Genomic DNA, 19,888 nt, shown 5'->3' with positions numbered 1-19,888 from the left:
AAACTGTCATTCACGGGTTGCTTTAAAAAATAAAATAAATTGGGCGTTGGTAGCTAATATTTGGTCCCGTTTTTGCAGCTGAGGCGAAAACCGGGCCTGCGAGGCCTCCTTGTGAAAAAAAGGACGAACAAGTAACGGCGACGGCAACGACAAAAAAAAAACAACCCAGTCGCCAACCACCATCAGGTGAGCAGAACTAGTAAGCGCAGGCAAAGCAAATAGACGAAGGGTTCTGGCTTCTTAAGGGGAAGGTTGGAGGCAGGGCATCGTCAGTGCGAGGCAACCGATTGGTTAACTAACGCAGCCGTGCCATTACGCCCTAGCGGAGGAGGAAGCTGATTGGTCCTTGAGGAGGCGACCCGCCTGGTCGCGATTAAACTAATAGCCTTTCTTGGGCGGAAGCTGAAGCCACACCAGTACCAGACTCGACCATAGACCATGCCCTCTTTCGGGAGACTGTCGTCATATTACTAATGATAGTGAGAGTGGGAAGAGAGAGTACTGTAAGCGGATGCCTCGGCTCCTGCGTCTAGTACGCGTCAACCCGCCTTGCCACTGTCAGTCCGAATTGTGTGGCGCGGATCTGATTTGTCGATGGCTGGAGTGTTAAGCCTCCTCAGTAGCCAATAGCTACGTGGTGAGTTGGAGGACGCGGATTGGTTCGTAGCTGAAATCATGCCGTTGGTGCGCCTCGAAGTTTGTATAAAAATGGTCGCGTTGAGGCGGAAGGTTGTGCAGTCCAGCATTCTGTTTTTAGCTGTTATTGGACAGGAGTTTCTCTCACCGGGGGCGGCCGTAGTCGTCTCTTCTCTTTGTTTCTAGGCTGTAGTATTAAGATATACGCTCCCTAGTCCAAAGGGAGGTTCAGTTTATGTCTTGTGGGCAAGAGCTGAGGATAACAGTTCTCCCTTTTGTTTAGCACAATTTCAGCAGTAAAAACATCTCAGTATAAATAAAATAAAAGGAACCAACTTGGTGACTCATATAAATTGTTTTCTTGTGTTAATGTTAGTATGGTGCCATCCACGTTCATGGGGCTTTGCAACAAAACAAAAAAGGAGCTGATAGGTCCCTGCCCCAAGGGGTTCACAATCCAGAAATAGGCAATGACAGAAAGAGAGGGAAGCAGAGACAAGGCTTAGATAAGCAGTTATTTCAGGTACATGTATTTAGCGTTAATTACAATAGGGCATTGGGATTAGAAGGTTGGGCTAAAGTCTTAATGGAAAGGGTGGGGTTTCAGTGCAAAAGCACACGGAGAGGAACGATAGCAACTGTGGATAGGACTGCAAGACATCTAAGGGTGTTTCATATAGTGTGAGGCTTTCCCATTCCACTCAACAACCCTCTGTTGTTGAGTGGTTAGCTACACAGTAAAATTTTATTCTGGTAATGTGTTGGAAGTGTCTGAAGCTAGAAGCAGGTCTTTGCCCATAAACAGTGCCCATGCATTGAGCCTGTGAGAGAAGATGGGGTAGCAGGTGAAAATTATAACAGAATAACTACCATCACTGCAGATAGAACTACAAATTAGAATTTTTGGCTTTCTATGGCTTTTTAAACTGTGGGGAGTATTGTTTTTGTTTGCTAGTATGGTATGTATTTTTGTGTTTTTATATTGTCAACCACCCTGTGATCTCTGGATGAAGGGCAGTATAGAAATTTAATAAATAATTATAATATTTTCCTCTCCACTATGAGCTTCCTTCGGGACATTAGGCAATCCACCTTTGAGGAAGAGTTGTAGCTTGGTAGTGTAAAGCACATGCTTTGCATGCAAAAGGTCCAGATTCACTTTCAATCTCTGGTTTTTCCAGGTAGGACGGGGGGGGGGGCTAAAACATATCTCCCATATACAAATCTTTTTTATAATGTGTGTGACTCTTCCTTTGACTGTCTCCCAACTGGAAACCAGGGAAGATAGCATATCAATCCTAGGAAGACAGGGAATCTGAGGGATTCTTATCTCCATCTTTGGAGGTACCTCTACAGAATGGTAATGCAATATTCCTGACATAGGTGCCATCTTTATAGGATTGGGCCCCCCTCAATATTTGTAGGCAGACCAAGCTCCCCCCTCCCAATGTTGAGGGGGTGGAGGAAGCCTCCCAAGATGTGTGTCTACTCTTGGGCTCCTCCCACCACCACCACCACCCTGCCTACAAATGCAGCCTGGACCACCTCAAGCCGCCGCTGCCCGCCGCCTAACCTCCGCTGCAGGCCTTGTGGCAAAGATCTAGCAGTTGCAGTGGCTGTGGAGAGCCAGTGGAGGTAAGGCGGTGCCCAGGTGGTGGCGTTTTGGGCTGCAGTTGCAAGCAGGGGGCAGTGGTGTTGGGCTTCATTGCATACCCATTGGTCTCACACATGTGATGTCATGATGTCACGTTGCGCTTGTGTGTGATGCTGGGCCTTCCAATCTGGGGCGCAGGTCAGTGTCTCTGATTCCTGAAGATACAGCAGAACGAGTAGTGGTGTCTTTTTCATTAATGGGCAAAGGCATGTCAGAATTTATTTGTGTGCTATTTGAAGTCTAATGTTTCATGGAACATAGTGGGTTGTGTATTTCTTAAAATAGGTTGGTGGAGAATGGAAGAGAACCAAATGAAGAAAGTACTAGTGAACAAAGGAAATGAGAACAGAGAAAAAATTGGCTTTGATGGAGAAGAGAACAACTCATCAAATAGGTTTGTAGCTTCCCTTGACTAAAAAATGGAGACAATTTTTTGACAATGGTAAGTGCTGAGATTTTGCTATTTTACCCACAATATACCTTGGGAATGAGTCCTGTTGAATTCAGTGGAACTTACTTCCAAGTAAATGTGTGTAGATTGGATTGCAAAACTCCAAGCAAGTAAAAAAAATATAGGATTGTGCTCTAGGAACTGAAAGATAATTACTCACATTCATGTGAGTGTGTCATCTGATGTATTCATAAAAACTGGCATCACATTTTAAAGATTGGGGAGAGATAGTGATGTTTATTTCAAAACTCCAGTACAGTGGTACCTCGCAAGATGAATGCCTCGCGCAACGAAAAACTCACAAGACGAAAGCGTTTTGCGATCTTTTTGTTGACTCTCAAGACAAATTTTTCTATGGCCGTGCTTCGCAAGATGAATTTTTTTGTTTAAATTGGAAAACCGAAAGACGAAATTTTCGCAATACAAAACAACTTGCGGAACGAATTAATTTTGTCTTGCGAGGCACCACTGTACCATCTTTTTGGAGAGGCCGTAGCAATGATGACTTCAGAAGTGGTTTGGTTAGGGCAGCGTTTTTCATAACCAATGATGCAACTTTGGCCGAAAGAGTGCTACTGTTAATGTATCTTATTCCTTTTTCTTTTGTAAGTATTATTGCATTCTGTTCCCTTCAGGAAGATATACCTAGATTACAATGCAACCACCCCTCTGGCTCCAGAGGTGATTGAGACAGTTACAGAAGCCATGCATGAAGCATGGGGCAATCCGAGCAGCTCTTACACAGAAGGTGAGAGCAAGCCTGGATGGAAACATTCTATGAAAGCATCCATCTCATTTTATATGCCTTTTTAAATTCAAGTTACTGCATTGAAATGGCCTTAAGAGAATTTATTACTTCATGTGATCCAGTCTCTAGCACTCGCTGAAATAAATGCTCATGCAAGGAACACAGAGCCAAATCTGGCACTTCTGGCCAGTGTGGTGTAGTGGTTAAGAGCGGTAGACTCATAATCAGGGGAACCGGGTTCCCGTCTCCACTCCTCCACATGCAGCTGCTAGTCACACTTCTCTGAAGTCTCTCAGCCCCACTCACCTTACAGGGTGTTTGTTGTGGGGGAGGAAGGGAAAGGAGAATGTTAGCCGCTTTGAGACTCCTTAGGGTAGTGATAAAGCGGGAGATCAAATCCAAACTCTTCTTCTCTTCTTCTTCTTGTTACCAGAAATAATTATTCTGTATTAAAACAATTATGGGACACGGGTGGCGCTGTTGGTTAAACCACAGAGCCTAGGGCTTGCTGATCAGAAGGTCAGCGGTTCAAATCCCCGTGACAGGGTGAGCTCCCATTGCTTGGTCCCAGCTCCTGCCAACCTAGCAGTTTGAAAGCACATCAAAGTGCAAGTAGATAAATAGGTACTGCTACAGCGGGAAGGTAAATGGCGTTTCCGTGCGCTGCTCTGGTTCGCCAGAAGTGGTTTTGTCATGCTGGCCACATGACCTGGAAGCTGTACGCTGGCTCCCTCGGCCAATAACGCAAGATGAGTGCCGCAACCCCAGAGTCGGTCACGACTGGACCTAATGGTCTGGGGTCCCTTTACCTTTACCTTTACCTATCAAAACAATTAAACTCTTCCAGAATTTGGGTGGACTTAATAATTTGTTTATTTATCACTTTATTACATCCTGGAACTCAAGGTGGTAGTCTTCCCCTAATGCCACCCTTTGGAGACTTCCCCCAACCTTGGCTTGATAATAAGGTAAATGTGCCTTTGATTTCACAGGTCGAAGAGCTAAAAATATTATAGATGAAGCCCGTGAAAGTCTGGCTAGAATGGTAGGGGGACGACCCCAGGACATCGTCTTCACTTCTGGTGGGACAGAGGTGAGATATGAGATGCTGCTATCACTGTTTTGACCTGGCAGTCATTTAAGAGATCAACCCATAACATGCTAGCTGTCTTTTTTTCTCAATGGAGTCTGACTTTAATTGCTTCTCATAGCATTGGCGACTCCATTCTTAATTAGTGCCAAGTAAGACCCATCAAACACCCATCAGATAAAAAGAAAGTCTATCCCTCTTCTGTTGAATGGCTCTATCTTTTATTTAAAACCTGCAAAGGAGCATGTATTGCAATTTGATTCGCTTACATGGAGGTAATGACTACAAATCAGTCCTCTGCCTCTGCTCCTTCTGAGACTGAAAGACAAGTCTGCCCTGAACTACCGTAGTTTTTGGGTAAGAAATTCAGCACTGTCTACTCCAGAGGACTGCACTGGTAAATCTGGATATTCATATGAACATATGAGATTGGGATTTGTATCCCTCCTTTTTCCATTCAGGCAAACAATTTAGTGATCCACACTGTAGTGAAGCATTTTAAGGAAAGCAACAAGCAAAGTTCTGATGGACCAAGAGAAGATAAACAAAAGACTCTGGGGATGTGTCCACATTTAATTACATCTTGCATTGAACATGACTCAGTCCGTCTCCCTGTGGAGCACCTAGTGAAAGAGCATGAGGCTGGTGAGTATACTGTAGTAGATAGTCAGAGATTGCTGATAAATTATACGAACTAGTCAGATTCAGCTTAGGCAAAAGCTCTTTTTTATTTTATTTAGCAATTTTAGTTTCTGAGTAGCACATACTACCTTTTTTTGGTATTGTTGTTTAGTCGTCTTAGTCGTGTTTGACTCTCCGTGAACCAGAGCATGCCTTGGAAACTCTCACTTCCTTCTCAAAGGTTCTCATTTTTTATGTCCATTGAGTTTTCTTGGCAAAATACTGGAGTGGATTGCCAGTTCTTTCTCCAGGTGGATCACATTTAGTCTAAACTCTCGGCTATGACCTGTTCGTCTTGGGCGGCCCTGCTTCTTGGAGTTATTCAAGCCCCTTCGCCATGACAAAGCAGTGATCCATGAAGGTTTTTTTTTTTTGGTATACTGTCTCTTTATTGTTTACTCTGAATGTGAGCTCTCTAAAGCTGGCTCAGCAGTACTTTCACTGTGGTGCTAATGGTCCAGGGCTTGCCAATCAGAAGGTCGGTGGTTTGAATCCCCGGGACGGGGTGAGCTCCCGTTGCTCGGTCCCTGTTCCTGCCAACCTAGCAGTTCAAAAGCACGTCAAAGTGCAAGTAGATAAATAGGTACTGCTCTGGTGAGAAGGTAAATGGTGTTTCCGTGTGCTGCTCTGGTTCGCCAGAAGCGGCTTTGTCATGCTGGCCACATGACCTGGAAGCTGTACGCTGGCTCCCTCGGCCAATAACGCAAGATGAGTGCCGCAACCCCAGAGTCGGTCACGACTGGACCTAATGGTCAGGGGTACCTTTACCTTTACCTGAACCTTTAATTCAAATTCATTTCTTTGCATCATTTCCCTATCCTATCCTATCCTATCCTTCTCGCCTGTCAAAAAGTGACCAACACGTGGAGTCAGAGATGGCATTCCTAACCTGGCTGTTAAGTGGTCTTATCACTGCATAGGGAGGGAGGAATATATAGCTTGTGTTCAAATGGTCCTAGGTTTAATCTCTGGTGCTTCTCCAGTTGGGCAGGATCATGGCAGAACTCAGTATGAGGGTCAGCGCTCTTAGTGGGGGCTTTTGCAAACTGAAGAGACTTAAACAGCATGCAGCGTTTCCCCTCAGCTTCCTCCTCTCTTATCTTCCAAGTATCCAACTGAGCTCCAGGAAAATCCATTTTTGCTCAGCTGCCTCTTTCATTAAATGCTGCTTCTAAGCCAACAGCCACTTCCTCCCAAATTCCCTTATGACAGCCATATCTTAATCTCCCAAGACTAAGGAGCGCTTGCCTGTTGCCTAGCAATAGGTCTGCTATTCCCTGTGACTTTCTCCACTGCTGCCAGATACATAGTAACTGCTGATGAATGCACCGAGCTATGGGGTCAACATCTTTTTTTGCATCCTGATTTACAGAAGCCACTTTTGTCCCCGTGTCCAAAGTGACAGGACAGGTGGAAGTCGATGAAGTTGTTGCAGCAATCCGTCCAACTACATGTCTAGTTTCCATTATGCTGGCCAATAATGAAACTGGGGTTATCATGGTGAGTTGGGCCTTCAGTTCTTATTACATGTTTAAGGATATGAGGTTCATATATGTGGTCAGATGATGCCAAGAGCCAATGAGAGGGAGCTGATGCTCCCCCAAAATAATTACAATCTCCTTTCACTCCACCAACTTTCAATCTCAGTATGTTTTAGGTATACAGTAAGCCCCACAATTTACACAGGGGTTTAGGTTCTGGGGATAGTGCATAAAGCCAAAATCATGTATAGTCAAAACACACTGGATGCAACACCAGGTGGGATTGCCAAAGTTTTCCCTCCAGATGCCCTCTCCTCTTTCTGCCCCCCTTTTAATCTTTTGTTTTTGCCAAGAGCCTAAAGCTGAATGTGCACATGTTAAATATACCGGTACATAAATTACAGGTCTACTGTATAGCAAAACCTTTAGTTCTACAATTTTTGTCACCTCATTGCTCCCCCAATGTAGTTTGGAATTACAGGTTTTGCTCTCTGGAGACATAGCCCTATGCCATGAACCATGGTCTCCCTGTGTAGGGTTGTGTGTTCTGTGGAGTTTATATGTGGTGTCCTTTGTTTGGAAGCTGAGTTACACCAAATGCTATCTTCTACCTTGATCACAAAGGTGGGGCAGTTGTACTACATAACAATAAAGCCATATAATACCATCAATAACAGTTCAAATGCAACCATCAGCTTTCCATGCAAGTAATTCCGTGAAGGCATCCTATGCCAGCCAGTAGGGCAGTAGCAAAAGAGAGAGCCAGAACACTTGTGTTCCTGGTGAGATGATACCTCCTGATGGTGTTTTCTTCTATCAGCCCATCTCCGAACTCAGCCAAAGGATTCAGGCTCTCAATCGGAAGAGAACGGCATCTGGTCTGCCACGGATCTTGGTGCACACAGATGCAGCACAGATGATTGGGAAAGGTCAAGTGGACGTGCAGGATCTGGGAGTGGATTACCTCACTATTGTGGGGCACAAGGTATGGTGCTTCTCTCTTCGGCCTACAATGTAGTTTCTACATGCAGGATAAGAGATGTCCATGCATCTAGGTCATCTCCCAACATGGTAAATCCAATATCCATTGAGCAGAGAGTTCCTGTCAGCCCCTAGAGTCATCCTTTAAATGTTTTATCAACAATAAAGGATGACTCTGGGCTGACAGCAACTCTATGCTCAATGGGTATTGGATTTACCATGTTGGGAGATGACCTAGATCAGGCACCCCCAAACTCGCCCCTCCAGATATTTTGGAACTGAGGTTCCCATCATCCCTTACCACTGGTCCTGTTAGCTAGGGATGATGGGGGTTGTAGTCCCAAAACATCTGGAGGGCCAAGTTTGGGGATGCCTGACCTAGATGCATGGACATCTCTTATCCTGCGTGAGATGAGAGAAAAATAAGAAAGAAAGTATCAGGGCTCCCTGAACACCAGCCATCATTCTGAGAACTAGGCAGTGACCATAATCCAGAGGTGCTTTGTATGGCAGAAAGCTGGCAGTAAAAACTTTTGGTGTTCATGATTGGTTCTCTCACTCACAGTTCTCATTGTGCAGGATTGCCGACTGACTCTATTAGTGCTAAAGGTGTTTTTCTTATGTTGTTTAATAAATGTGTCTAATGCTATCTACATCCTGGTTTCCAAAACCCTTTTTTTTTCATTTGAAAGTTTTTCCTTGTTTCCTTACTCTCATAAAAACAGTGCACAATATGTACACAGAAAGAATAAACAATGAGGCCATCTCAATTTGGCCTTTTGTGAACTTTGGGAGATTCCATGTGCTAGAGCACCAGTTTGTCAGGGTTTTTTAAATTGAGAACCATTGTTGTTTTACTTGCTGCTGACAATTGTATTTTGCTACAGCTGCCATGTAGGTTGTCATATGGTTACTGTAATGTAAACTCTGCCCTGATCAGTATCTTGGCCCTCTTCTCTGCAGCCCATGCATCTAGCATGGTTGCACAGGAATGCAGAAAGTGTTGTTTAAATTGTCTTTTATTTTCATCGTGAACTCTTGGGACACCTAAAAACATAGTGGACAATCTACCTCACTCCTTAGGACGCAATGCAACTAAACAGCTTCTCCACCAGATGGCAATCTGGGAACAATGTTGAGTGAATTTGTCCACATTTTCACATTGCGCAGGAGCGCATGACCCACAACAGGAGGTGTCCAGTGTGTCAACATCACTTTCCATTACAGTATTCAAAAAACAGCTTTTCATTTATTTATTTGTTTATTTTGCCAGTAGCCAAGTAATGAGTCAAGTTAATCTCCAGGCGTAATTAGTTTAATAACTGTGGCATCTGGGAACATGTTTATCATGTATTTTTTGAAGCACACAAATGCCTGTCACATGAACAGGGAGAGAAAACACAGGAAACTCTTCTGTTGTGTGTGAAATAGTCCAGGGGGAGGGGTAGCAGTGAGCATAGGGTTCACCCATACTTCTCTCCCATGGGCAACCATGATTTCCCCAAGGATTAATGTTTGCTTCTCTGCTCTTATCAGCCTTACTTCTATGTGGTCAAAGCACCTCAGTTTCCTGTTGGACACACCTCTTAGTTCTTGTCTGGAGGCATTAGCTTTGTGATTTATCATTGCAGTTCTATGCCCCGCGTATTGGAGCGCTGTATGTGCGAGGCCCTGGTGTCACCAATCCTCTCCATCCCATGCTGTTTGGAGGTGGGCAGGAACGGAACTTCCGTCCTGGGTAAGAAGGATGAGGGCACAGAGGGAGCCACTTAATCCAGGGAGAGGCCAAGTAAGGTGGGGACCTCTCGTGGATGTGGGAGCAATATGTGGGTAGCCCATATTCCTCTTCTTCACGCGGGTGAGGGGCTGCGAGAGAAGACACCAAGAAGTTTTTTTTAAAGGTAGTTTTCTTTGAGACTCCAAGGATGCATAGATTAGTGAGTGAAAGGCTCAGCTTTTGAAAACCTTTCCCTTTCGTATCATGTTTCTCATTTGGCAAAGTGTGAAGAGTTTCAGGATAAGCTGCTGGGAAATGCAATGTAGGGTTTACGCCATGGGCTGTGGCTGAGTGCTAGCGTGCACACACTTTGCATGCAAAAGGATTCTAGGTTCAGTCCCCAACATCTCCAGGTAGAGTTGGGAAAGACCACAGCCTGAAACCTTGGAATGCTACTGCTGGTCAGTAATACTGAGCTCAATGGACCAGTGGTCTGACTTGGTATAAGGCAGCATCTGAGCTTCCTAAGTCACATTCAGATAACAAGAAATACCAGATCTCCTCCCCCCCACAACTGAGTAACTCAGGAGCAGTAGCTCCTATCATGCAGTAGCACCATTTTCAGTCCCTGCTTTATGCTAGTTACCCAAGTAGATATAGCCCCTGTGCTTATGTCACTTTTATTATGCTTTAGGAATAAATTCACACTGCACTTCTCTGTTCTAGGACTGAGAATACACCAATGATTGCTGGCCTTGGCAAGGTAAGCTCAGAAGTGATGAGGGCTAAAAATGATAGTTATGGATTCAACATGAGATGCTGTCCTGGTAGCAAGGCTCAGATTTCAACCCAACATTCTTCTTCCAATCATTTAAAGGCTTTGCTTATCTGTGCTGGTGCTTCTCTTCCCCCACACCCTTGCACTCTCATGTCAGAGGTGGAGTTGCTATTTGACCTATGGAGCAAAAGTTCTAAATCTGCATTTCAGGCCTGTTTGTGTCACAGTGGGACATTGATAGGAGACAAGGATGCTTACAAATGCTTTACTGTAAATTCCGGTTGTTTCCCATCATTGTGAGGATCTGGTTATTGAAGACTTGGTGAAATACTAGAGTTTGTTCTTCTAGGCATATTTTTCAGAGCAAACAGCTAAACTTTACAGTTTTCCCTGCGGCTCTATGTGACTAGCATGCCAGAACAAGAAAGGTACATCAAGTTGGCCTATATACATTGGGGGTGGATTGAGGGGAAAGTGTTCTCAATAACACAACACCCAGCCACAGTTTTAGGGTCTGTTGGAGAATATGTCCAGATTTTCTCTAGTAGCCCTCTTCATGTGCTGCTTTCACAAAGGGACAACATATATACAAGGAGCTGTGGGTCAGTATATTTAGCCCCATGTCCAGGGTTTGGTAGTTCCTCCCAGCTCCTGCTATTGCCCTTTTGGCCAAATGCCCCCCCCCCCCAATAAACAGTGTATTAAAACAGTGCACCATAGAGGAATCGGTTTTAAAGCAGGAAGCCTTTACTATCGCTGTAGGCTGCCCCCACGCAATTTAGAACCATGGTAGATCAGGTGAGTAAACATATGAAGAGAGCTTATGTCACTGAGGTTGCAGGTACAGTATATAGTTATATGGTTAATGGGTTTTCTTTTAGTGGATTGAGAGTGGTGGGTACCTTGCAGGTGTGCTCTAGAGAGAGAGGCTCATGCAAAATTGTGCCATGTAGACTTTCCTTGGTCTCTGACAAATCACTGTCAGACCAAAGGAATCACATTATGAATAGGCACAAAAGGTGATTCCATTCAGATTGCCTACCCATTTCAGTACTCCATCTAATATCCTGATCTGTTTTCATTTGTCTGGATGGGGACGTTCTATGGGAATCATCATTCCCTTCATGGTTCTGTCTCTTGTTGTAGCCACTGAAAAACATGGCATGCTTATTGTCTTACTTTGCAGGCAGCAGACTTGGTGAGCAGGTACTGTGAGGTTTATGAAGCTCACATGAGGAAGGTCCGGGATTACCTGGAAGAGAGACTTGAAGTGAGTTCTCTGGGCGCCTATTTTCTGGTTTGGCCTGCAATCTTTGCATAGGGAAGGGAGGATTGGCCCCTGTTTGTAGACAGAATTGTATGGCACTTTCTTCTTGCTGCCTTCCTTTGTAGGAACACTAAGCTGGGGGATAGTGAAGTGAGGGCAATCACTAACAAACATTTCTTGAACGTATTATTTTTGCACATTTTAGGCCGCGTTTGAAGAGCAAGGAGTTTATTTTAACTGCAGGCTGAAAGGCTCAAGGCGACTGTGCAACACCTGTAACTTTTCTGTCATGGGCTCAGGACTAAAAGGTATCCCCTATGGCTCTAAATTTTCACCATTCCTATATGGCTGCTGTCAGTCTACGTTAGGTTTTTCTCTCTTTTTTGCCTACAACTTCCTCGGTGACCAACAAATAACCACGTGTTAATCCTGTCTATAGATCTCAAGACTGCATTGCTCTTAAGGTAGTTTCAGAGCAGATGAAGACCAGACTGCTCCTGTGTGAGGGAGAGTGGGGAGATGCTAAAATATGGTATTGGAAATTGGTTTTGTAATTGCTCAAAGAAATTACAAATTGTGAAATTTTGCAAATACAGTGGAACCTCGGGTTACGTACCATCCCCCTTACGAACGCTTTGGGTAACGAGCTCTGCTAACCTGGAAGTACAATGGTACCTATGGTTATGAACTTAATTCGTTCCAGAGGTCCGTTCTTAACCTGAAACCGTTCTTAACCTGAGGTACTACTTTAGCTCATGGGGCCTCCTGCTTCCGCCATGCCACCGCCGCACGATTTCTCTTCTCATCCTGAGGCAAAGTTCTTAACCCGAGGTACTACTTCCAGGTTAGCGGAGTCTGTAACCCGAAGTGTTTGTAACCTGGGGTACCACTGTAGATACTCCTGGTAGCAAACTTTGCCCCAGAATGCGAGCGGAAGTCACGCGGCCGCAGCAGCAGGAGGCCCCATTAGCGAAAGCATGCCTCAGGTTAAGAACAGTTTCATGTTAAGAATGGACCTCCGGAACGAATTCAGTTCGTAACTGGAGGTACCACTGTAAACAAAGGAAATTAGTTTTAAGCTTTGGCTTTTTATAATTTCAGCATGAATTTCATATTTGTCTTAGGAGGGATTCTAATTGTAAAAGCCACATCCTGATTTTATCTATTAAACCTTTTTGTCATTAAACCCCTACTTTGCCTGTTCAGATTTGCATTTGACAATTTTATATGTATGATGTGCATCAACTTTTGCATTTGTTTATTTCCACACACACCCCTCCAGCTTTAGTGAGAAGCCAGTTCTAGCAAAAGTGTAGGTGGGATAAGCATTGGAGTGAGGGGAGGTTGAAAACCGATTCTATGGGTTCCTTCCTCCACCAGGTCTTTGGGTATTTCATGGCACGGCTATGTCTTGTGTTTTCTGCAGGTCGGCTGGTGCTATCTCACTGTAGGACTTTGCTTGCCAGTGTTGGTGCTGCATGCCACTCCGAGAAGGGTGACCGGTAAGGAACCATGTTGGGAAACTGGGCATTCTGTGGCTGGAGGGGACAGATCCATCTGATGTAGAAAAGTGAAAGCAAAGGGTGCAACACCTGTACTCACCCACCTCCTCAGGGAACTCTGCTTTTTAATGGTAGTAATAGTGTGTGTGTGTGTGACAATAATAGGATTCACCTAACCTGCCCTGTCAGCAGCAGCCTTGCACAAGGACTTGCACAATGAAACTTTCCCATCTCCCACCGTGTGCCCCAAAATTGGCTCAGGGAGGGGAGTCGGAGAACCCCACAACAGTGGGTGGAGAAGGAGGAATTGTTTTGTCTGGCAAGCTGAAATGCTTGTGTAGGCAGAATGACTGGAAGAGCACAATGTTCCACCCTATGACAGTAACGCCAGCCCTTACATCTTAGTCTTCCCTCCTGCCCCCCAAAGATGTACAAAAGGAACGTTTTCAGTTTTCAAATGTGAAATCCTCCTGCTTTATGAGAAGACTGGCAGAGACATGTGACACCACCTCCCACAATCGCTCACCCTGCACCCAAGCCATGCCATTTGCCCCTGGACAATGGGCAGACTAATCCTGTCCCTCCACTTTGCTGTCTGAACTGCCCTTCTCCTGGCTTTAAAGAGCTACTGGTCCAGGACTAAGAAGTGGAAGGGGTTGTATAGTTGCCACAGTGCCAGTACCACTTTTCCCCCAGGTGGTAAGGGCAGCACATGAAAGGGTGCTAGTAGTAGGGGGTTACTGAGATAGTGTTGCAGACTGTTGCCGCTCATTCAGGAGCTGAGCTTATTATGGAAGCTGGTCAATCTGCTTTAAGTTCATAAGCTGGTTAATGTAATTGTATCTTAGTGGAAAGTGTTTTCTTTGCACTTTCGTACAAGCCAGCATTTGCATTAGCTGTGGCCCTTCTGCCTTGGCATCCACTCTTTTGGTACTCACAGGGGATGGTTCCAGCTGGGCAGGGAAGTAGGTGATCAACTAAGTGCCTAGGATTAGGATATCATCAAGTGGTTTTCCTTTGAATAGAGAGAGCAGTGTAGTGTGACAGATCATGTGTCTGAGCAGCAACTTGCTCCCCTGCTGTTGTGCGCTGCTTGTTTCAAATACTGGAGAGAGCAGTGGAAACCTAAGTGCCTTGTATTGTATTTCTTTCATCTAAAGATTTTCCTAGAATGCTTGTGGTTCAATTTTATGTCTGAGACCTGCAAAATCATATGAGCATATTAGTATGACAAGCCTTGTGTCCAAATTGATTAGCCAAATAATGCTGGAGCCAAATCTGAGAACAGAATGTGCTTTGCTCACATACCTGCTCCAAAGATAATACATTTCAACTCCATGTTTCCACATGGATGCGCACAGGATCACATTCAAAAGCAGGGTCCTGAATAGCAAGCGTGAAGGGCCAAACAAAATCGAGATGCCATTCACACAAGTAACAACTGCAGGAATGAGGGGCAAGTCTGGACTGGCACCCTGTTATGGGGGAGAGAACTGAATCACTCCTCACCTGCCATGGTGCTCCCAATCTGGATGGGGCTGCCTGTGCCTACTACCGGTATTTGCATGGGGGGAAAGCTTCCACTGGAGAAGATAGAAACATTTCCCCCCAATGTGATTAACAGGGGCAAGGGTCCACAGCAGGGTCAAAGCTCCCTTACCTCCATGCCAGGGTCCCCATCCAGCTTTATTGCTAACACTAGATGGTGTTGCATCTAGTTTGGGGTTAAGTCGGATTTGTTTGTTTTTTACATTTCTTCCTCATTCTTTGATGTGTTCAGAGCAGCATACACGGTTCTTTGACCTTCTTTTGACACCAAACCTGTGAGGAGGTTAGCTAATCACTAGCTCAAGGTCACTTAATTATGTCTGAGCTGGGACCTAGGCTCTCCCCAGTTGTAATCTGACACTCTAACCACTCTACATACCAGTAGATGGGGAACCTTTTTTAGCCACATTCCCTCCTGGGCAATGTTCCAGAGTCTGCCTGCAGCATTCTTAGGAAGAACAGTGATGTGAATGTGCACTACAGAGGCAGAGTTCTTTGCGGCTCATATTGGAAACTAATGAGACTTAGAAATAAGTATAGGAATGCATAATTTTTGTTTCCTTCCTCTGCTCACTTCTTGGAACCACTGTAGGGAATTTTAGGAGGTTAAACTTGACTTACTTTATCTTTGTTCACCAGGCCATCCTCTATCCTGCTTAGCTGCGGAATTCCTTATGACGTGGCACAGAACGCCTTGCGTCTCAGTGTGGGTCGTGCTACCAGCAAGGAGGATGTGGACTTGATTGTGGAAGATCTGAAGCAGGCTGTGGCTCAGCTACAATAGGTCATATTTTCAGTCACCTAGTGAGGCAGTTTAGCCCTCTAAAACCAGGAAGTGAGCTTACCTGACCCTGATTTTCCATTGCTCTAGGTGCTACTTACATTTAACAGAATGACGCTAGATAACATTCTAGTCAGCTCCTGGCCACTGAATTTTTGTTGAATAATCTCTAGTGATTACCCCAGGCCTTGAATACAGCAGGCCAAAAATCAGTGCTCCCTGAATGTAGTCACTATGCTGAGCAGACTCTGCCAGCAGTTTTTACTCAAAGAAGTGGATAAACATTTCTAGTTGGATGTTTAGATCTAGAGTGAGGTTTTTGTGTGGGTTCAGGAAACAAGCCTAAATATTATGGTTTGAATGGGCAGGTGAATCCCAAAATATTGAAAAATTGGGAGCTTGCCTTGGTACCTGGAAACAGCCACTCTTTTGATGCCACCCTTCTGGGGTACTCCTTACTGGGAATGAAAAGCAATTGCCCTCCATATAGGCACTGAAGGAACATGAATATTTCTTCTTGCTGCAGCAGCAGGTTGTAGGTGCTATAGTATTGCACTGTGTTTAGCACTGAGGTGTGCAATGGGACTAGAATGTGCATTCTTCTAGAGCTGAAGAATAGAGAGAGAAAGAGAAAGAGAGAAACCTTCATTTCACATTGCTGTGTTTTGTGTTATGAAGGCTGCATAGATACCAAACTCTCTAACCTAGGCTTTATCCACACTTCCATTGTCCTGCTGTTTTTTCTAGAGAAAACTGTTCTTTAGTGCTCAATCAGAGCAAATGGCAATTTGGGTTTTCCCTGGATTGCTATTTGTTCTGATTTGTTGCTAAAGAGTGAATTTTCCCTTGCAAAGGAGTGGGTCAAGCAGAAAACCACTCAAAAGTCATACTTTCTAGGCCCTGCACAAGTAGAAGTGTGGATGATCCCCTAGTGTTAAAGGGCCATTTAAGTTACCGGTATGAAAAGAATCGTACTGGAAATGGCAATGGTGATGGTGGGGTATTTGAACCAGGAATTGTTACTGCTACTATCTGCCCTAGTTCCCAAGAGGAGGAAATCAATCATAGCTGTCATCTTCTCACATAGCTCTTGCAACAACAGATCCTGGTTGTACGGTAGCTGTTACTGCTGGTTTACCCTAAATGGAGAAATACTCCAACGATGGGGCAGGTGATGTCAAGAGAGCCAGCATAGCAATCATTTTCCATCAGCAAATGGTAGACAACTGCATGCTGGCTCTCTTGTCATTGCCTGCCTAGCTGGCTTGTATCTGGTCAAGCCAACAGCAAGCATCTGACTGGCAATGGTTTTCTTTCCCATAAGAACAGGTGGAAGTGAGAATTCTAGCTTTCCAGGCAGTTCTCTTCTGCTGCTCTTTGTCCTGCCTACAAGGCATTCTGAATACCCTGATCTTCCTTGTCAGGATGCATGGCAGGGGTTAGTCTTACAGTGAGTTTCCCCCTACAGGGAAGGACATGTACCACATGGACCCATTGCAATAACTGCTTGCCTTGTTTGTGGGAAGGAGGCACCTGTATGCAAGAATATCATGGGGGATTTTGGCATTTTATGTATAGAGAGAAAGTTACGAGCCTGGTGAACCAAGGGGATGCTGTGCATGTAGTGTACCTTGATTTCACTAAGACTTTCGACAGAGTCCCCCATGAGATTCTTATGGAGAAGCTGGTAAAATGTGGGCTGGACAAGGTTATTGTTAGATGGATTTGTAGCACCCAAACCCAAAGAGTGTTCAGTAATGGTTACTCATCATCCAGGAAAAAAGTGACGTCAGGTGCCATGGAGTTCTGTCCTGCATGAAGGAATTGCATGAAGGAATCGAGAGGGTGACAATTAAATTTGCAGATGACACTAAACTTGGAGAGGTACCTAATGCTGCAAAATACAAAATTGGGATTCAAGATGACCTTAACAGATTAGAGAATTGGCCGAAACTAACAAAATTTCAATAAGGAGTTGGGCTAGATGATGCTAAGGATCCCTTCCAACTCTATAATCCTATGAAATGTAAGGTTCTGCACTTAGGCAGGATTGGGGGACACCTGGCTTGCCAGTAGTAGTTGTGAAAATGATCTAGGGGTCTTAATAGATCACAAGCTTAACATGAGTCAACAGGATTTTGACAAGCTAGAGCATGTGCAGAAGAGGAACTGTTGAGGGAGTTGTGTACGTTTAGCCTGGAAAAGAGAATGAGAGGAGATAGGGTAGCCATTTTCAAATACCTAAAGAGCTGCTACCTTGACCTGTGCAGCATATTATGACTGCCTTTCCTAGTGGCCACTGCAGGCACTGTGTTTGGTAGCATGGAGAGTGAGGGGAAGGATGAAGGCTATGCCTTCTCACTTATACAGTGGTGCCTCGCAAGACGTATTTAATTCGTCCGCGAGTCAATTTGTTTTGCGAAAAAATTGTCTTGCGAATCACGGTTTCCCATAGGAATGCATTGAATTTTCTTTTTTTGCCCATAGGAACGCATTAATTAAATTTCAATGCATTCCTATGGGAAACCGCGATTCGCAAGACGAATTTTTCACAAAATGAATTCGTCTTGCGAGAAAAATTCGTCTTGCAGGGCATTCATCTTGCGAGGTACCACTGTATAAGCAAGTTTGCACATTAAGCTACCATAGTCCACCTCTGTGCTAAACACTGTGATGTGTGGTGCTCTCTTTTCTAGCATGAAAGAGCCAGCGCTTTTGTTACAAAGGAGGGAACTGGAGAAAGGGGTGGGGCAAGGACAGAAGAGTGGCAAGGCAAGCAGAGTTCAGATTCTCCCTCCTTTTGGTTAGCACCTTCAGATCTTATCTGGGGTCCCTGGATTGCTGCAGCCTTGATAGGTATTATAAAATAGTAATTTAGTCAGGATGGATTGTATACCCCATAGTGCTAAGGTGAATATTCTGTTGGTGCAAGAATTTCTCCTTGTGCAGCAGAACATTCTCCCCCTTTGTAACACTGTGTGATGGAGGGGAGGCACAGGGGGAGGAGAGGGGTTGGGGTCCCATTGCACTAATGCAACTATTTAGCTGAATACCGTCCTATATTATTTTGTTTTGGGGCAGCAGAAGGGACCAATACATATATATTCAAAGTCCCAGGTGAGGCACACAGGTAGGCTGGGTATATTATCAGAGACAATTGTTAGCACCAGAAGCAAATGCCCACAAGCAGTTCCTCAGTTTTGTGCATAGGAAGCTAGTAGGTCTAATCCTACAGGAAAAGGAACGATTCTACTCAACTCAGGGAGACAGGAATCATTGTATTTCCTTAGACTGCCTGCCCTCAAATAGGGTACTAGTATTTGTTTCCTTTAAAAAGAGTTCAGAGAATTTAGAGAAAATAAGAATCTTGCCTGGCATCCTCTTTCCCAGTAGATGGTGCCTAATGCTTTTAGGGGATTTGTCACATCTGCAGGAACAAATGCTTTATTTTTTAACTGGTTAGCCTCTTCCTTTGTTTTCCTGGCACGTAAGCTGATTTTGTAGATCTGTATCAGCTCCCTGAACTGTCTTTTGTTTGTATCCATGAAAAGAAGACCCCCAAGGACTACTTTTCAGTTAACTGTCATAGGAAAACATCAGACCTGCTGTGAAGAATGTCTTGCTGGCTCTGATTGATGGGGAAACACTGATAAAATGAAACTTGCTGGATTGGGGAGGACAGCCAGGCACAAATATATGGGGGAAAATGTCAGTCTGGAAACGTTATGTGTTATGCTATATTACGTTATGTGTATTTCTTGAAAGCTTTTGAGTTTCAGAACCATTGTGGAAGGAATTCAAAGAAGGCAATTAAGTAGGGCCCAGGATAGGCTCATGTCTATTTCAACGTACTTTGCTACACTGATACAGCCAGTCCAGCTGATGTTCTAATAGGGATAAGAAGACAAGATCAAGGGTTGGTTTCACGATTCTGTGGTTTTTTATTAATGTGAAACCACAAGCTATTTGCTGACCTATCAAAATGTTAATCTGGTATGCTGCTGTCTGTAGCCTTGTTCTGTGGAGCCAAGGTGGGTAACACTGTAAAGCAGATATTAACTTAAAGTCTAAAATACATTAAAATGTGATAAGTTAAAAGTAAGCCTGTATCAATGCCAGCCTGATTTATTTTTTAAGTTTTGCATTTTTCGTTATTCACAGAAGTGCAGATTTTACATTGTGAAAGCTTCAGCCAGCCAGTGTATCTGTACTTACTTTTATCATACTTTAGGGCTAATTTGAAGATTCTATTTTTATGCACCCCCATACTTCCTGCACTGAATACCTCAATTCTCTCTGCTTTGGGGCACTTGAAGAGAAGTAGCCAAAGAGCTGTCAGCAGGATATTTGTGAGCTTCTATTTCAGGGGTGTCAAACTCAAATTCATCAGGGGCCGCATCAGCAGTTTGGTCACCCTCAAAGGGCCGGTTGTATCTGTAGGACTATGTGTCCACTCTTTATTATCATAAATTATTGTCACTGCATTCAATTATTACTGTTTTTGTAATAATGTAAGTAATAACTAGCTCTGAAAGCAGAAACATAGTCAGAATAATGGCAAGTAGATATTTAA

The 19,888-nt window shown here is 44.3% G+C and overlaps 1 protein-coding gene across 5 annotated transcripts; it reads left to right on the top strand.

Annotated features, from left to right (window-relative positions):
• The first annotated feature begins 81 nt into the window (after positions 1 to 81).
• On the top strand, positions 82 to 17,471 carry SCLY (selenocysteine lyase). Of its 5 annotated transcripts, none has more exons than XM_035133052.2 (13): positions 82 to 186; positions 2,576 to 2,684; positions 3,377 to 3,489; positions 4,482 to 4,582; positions 5,041 to 5,224; positions 6,633 to 6,760; positions 7,562 to 7,726; positions 9,354 to 9,460; positions 10,166 to 10,202; positions 11,404 to 11,487; positions 11,690 to 11,792; positions 12,911 to 12,986; positions 15,174 to 17,471. In XM_035133052.2, exons 2-13 carry the CDS (start codon positions 2,587 to 2,589, stop codon positions 15,316 to 15,318), a joined length of 1,341 nt encoding a protein of 446 aa, XP_034988943.2. In that variant the 5' UTR covers positions 82 to 186; positions 2,576 to 2,586; the 3' UTR covers positions 15,319 to 17,471. The 5 variants fall into 5 exon arrangements, with proteins under 5 accessions (XP_034988943.2, XP_060130632.1, XP_034988945.2 ...); XM_060274649.1 differs by having other exon boundaries at positions 87 to 186; positions 6,660 to 6,760; XM_035133054.2 differs by having other exon boundaries at positions 98 to 186; positions 2,552 to 2,684.
• The last annotated feature ends 2,417 nt before the right edge of the window (positions 17,472 to 19,888 follow it).

Source organism: Zootoca vivipara, chromosome 5 (genome assembly GCF_963506605.1).
Source record: "Zootoca vivipara chromosome 5, rZooViv1.1, whole genome shotgun sequence".
In the NCBI taxonomy this organism is placed as follows: Eukaryota; Metazoa; Chordata; class Lepidosauria; order Squamata; family Lacertidae; genus Zootoca; species Zootoca vivipara.
This window is presented reverse-complemented; position numbering and strand designations above follow the sequence as displayed.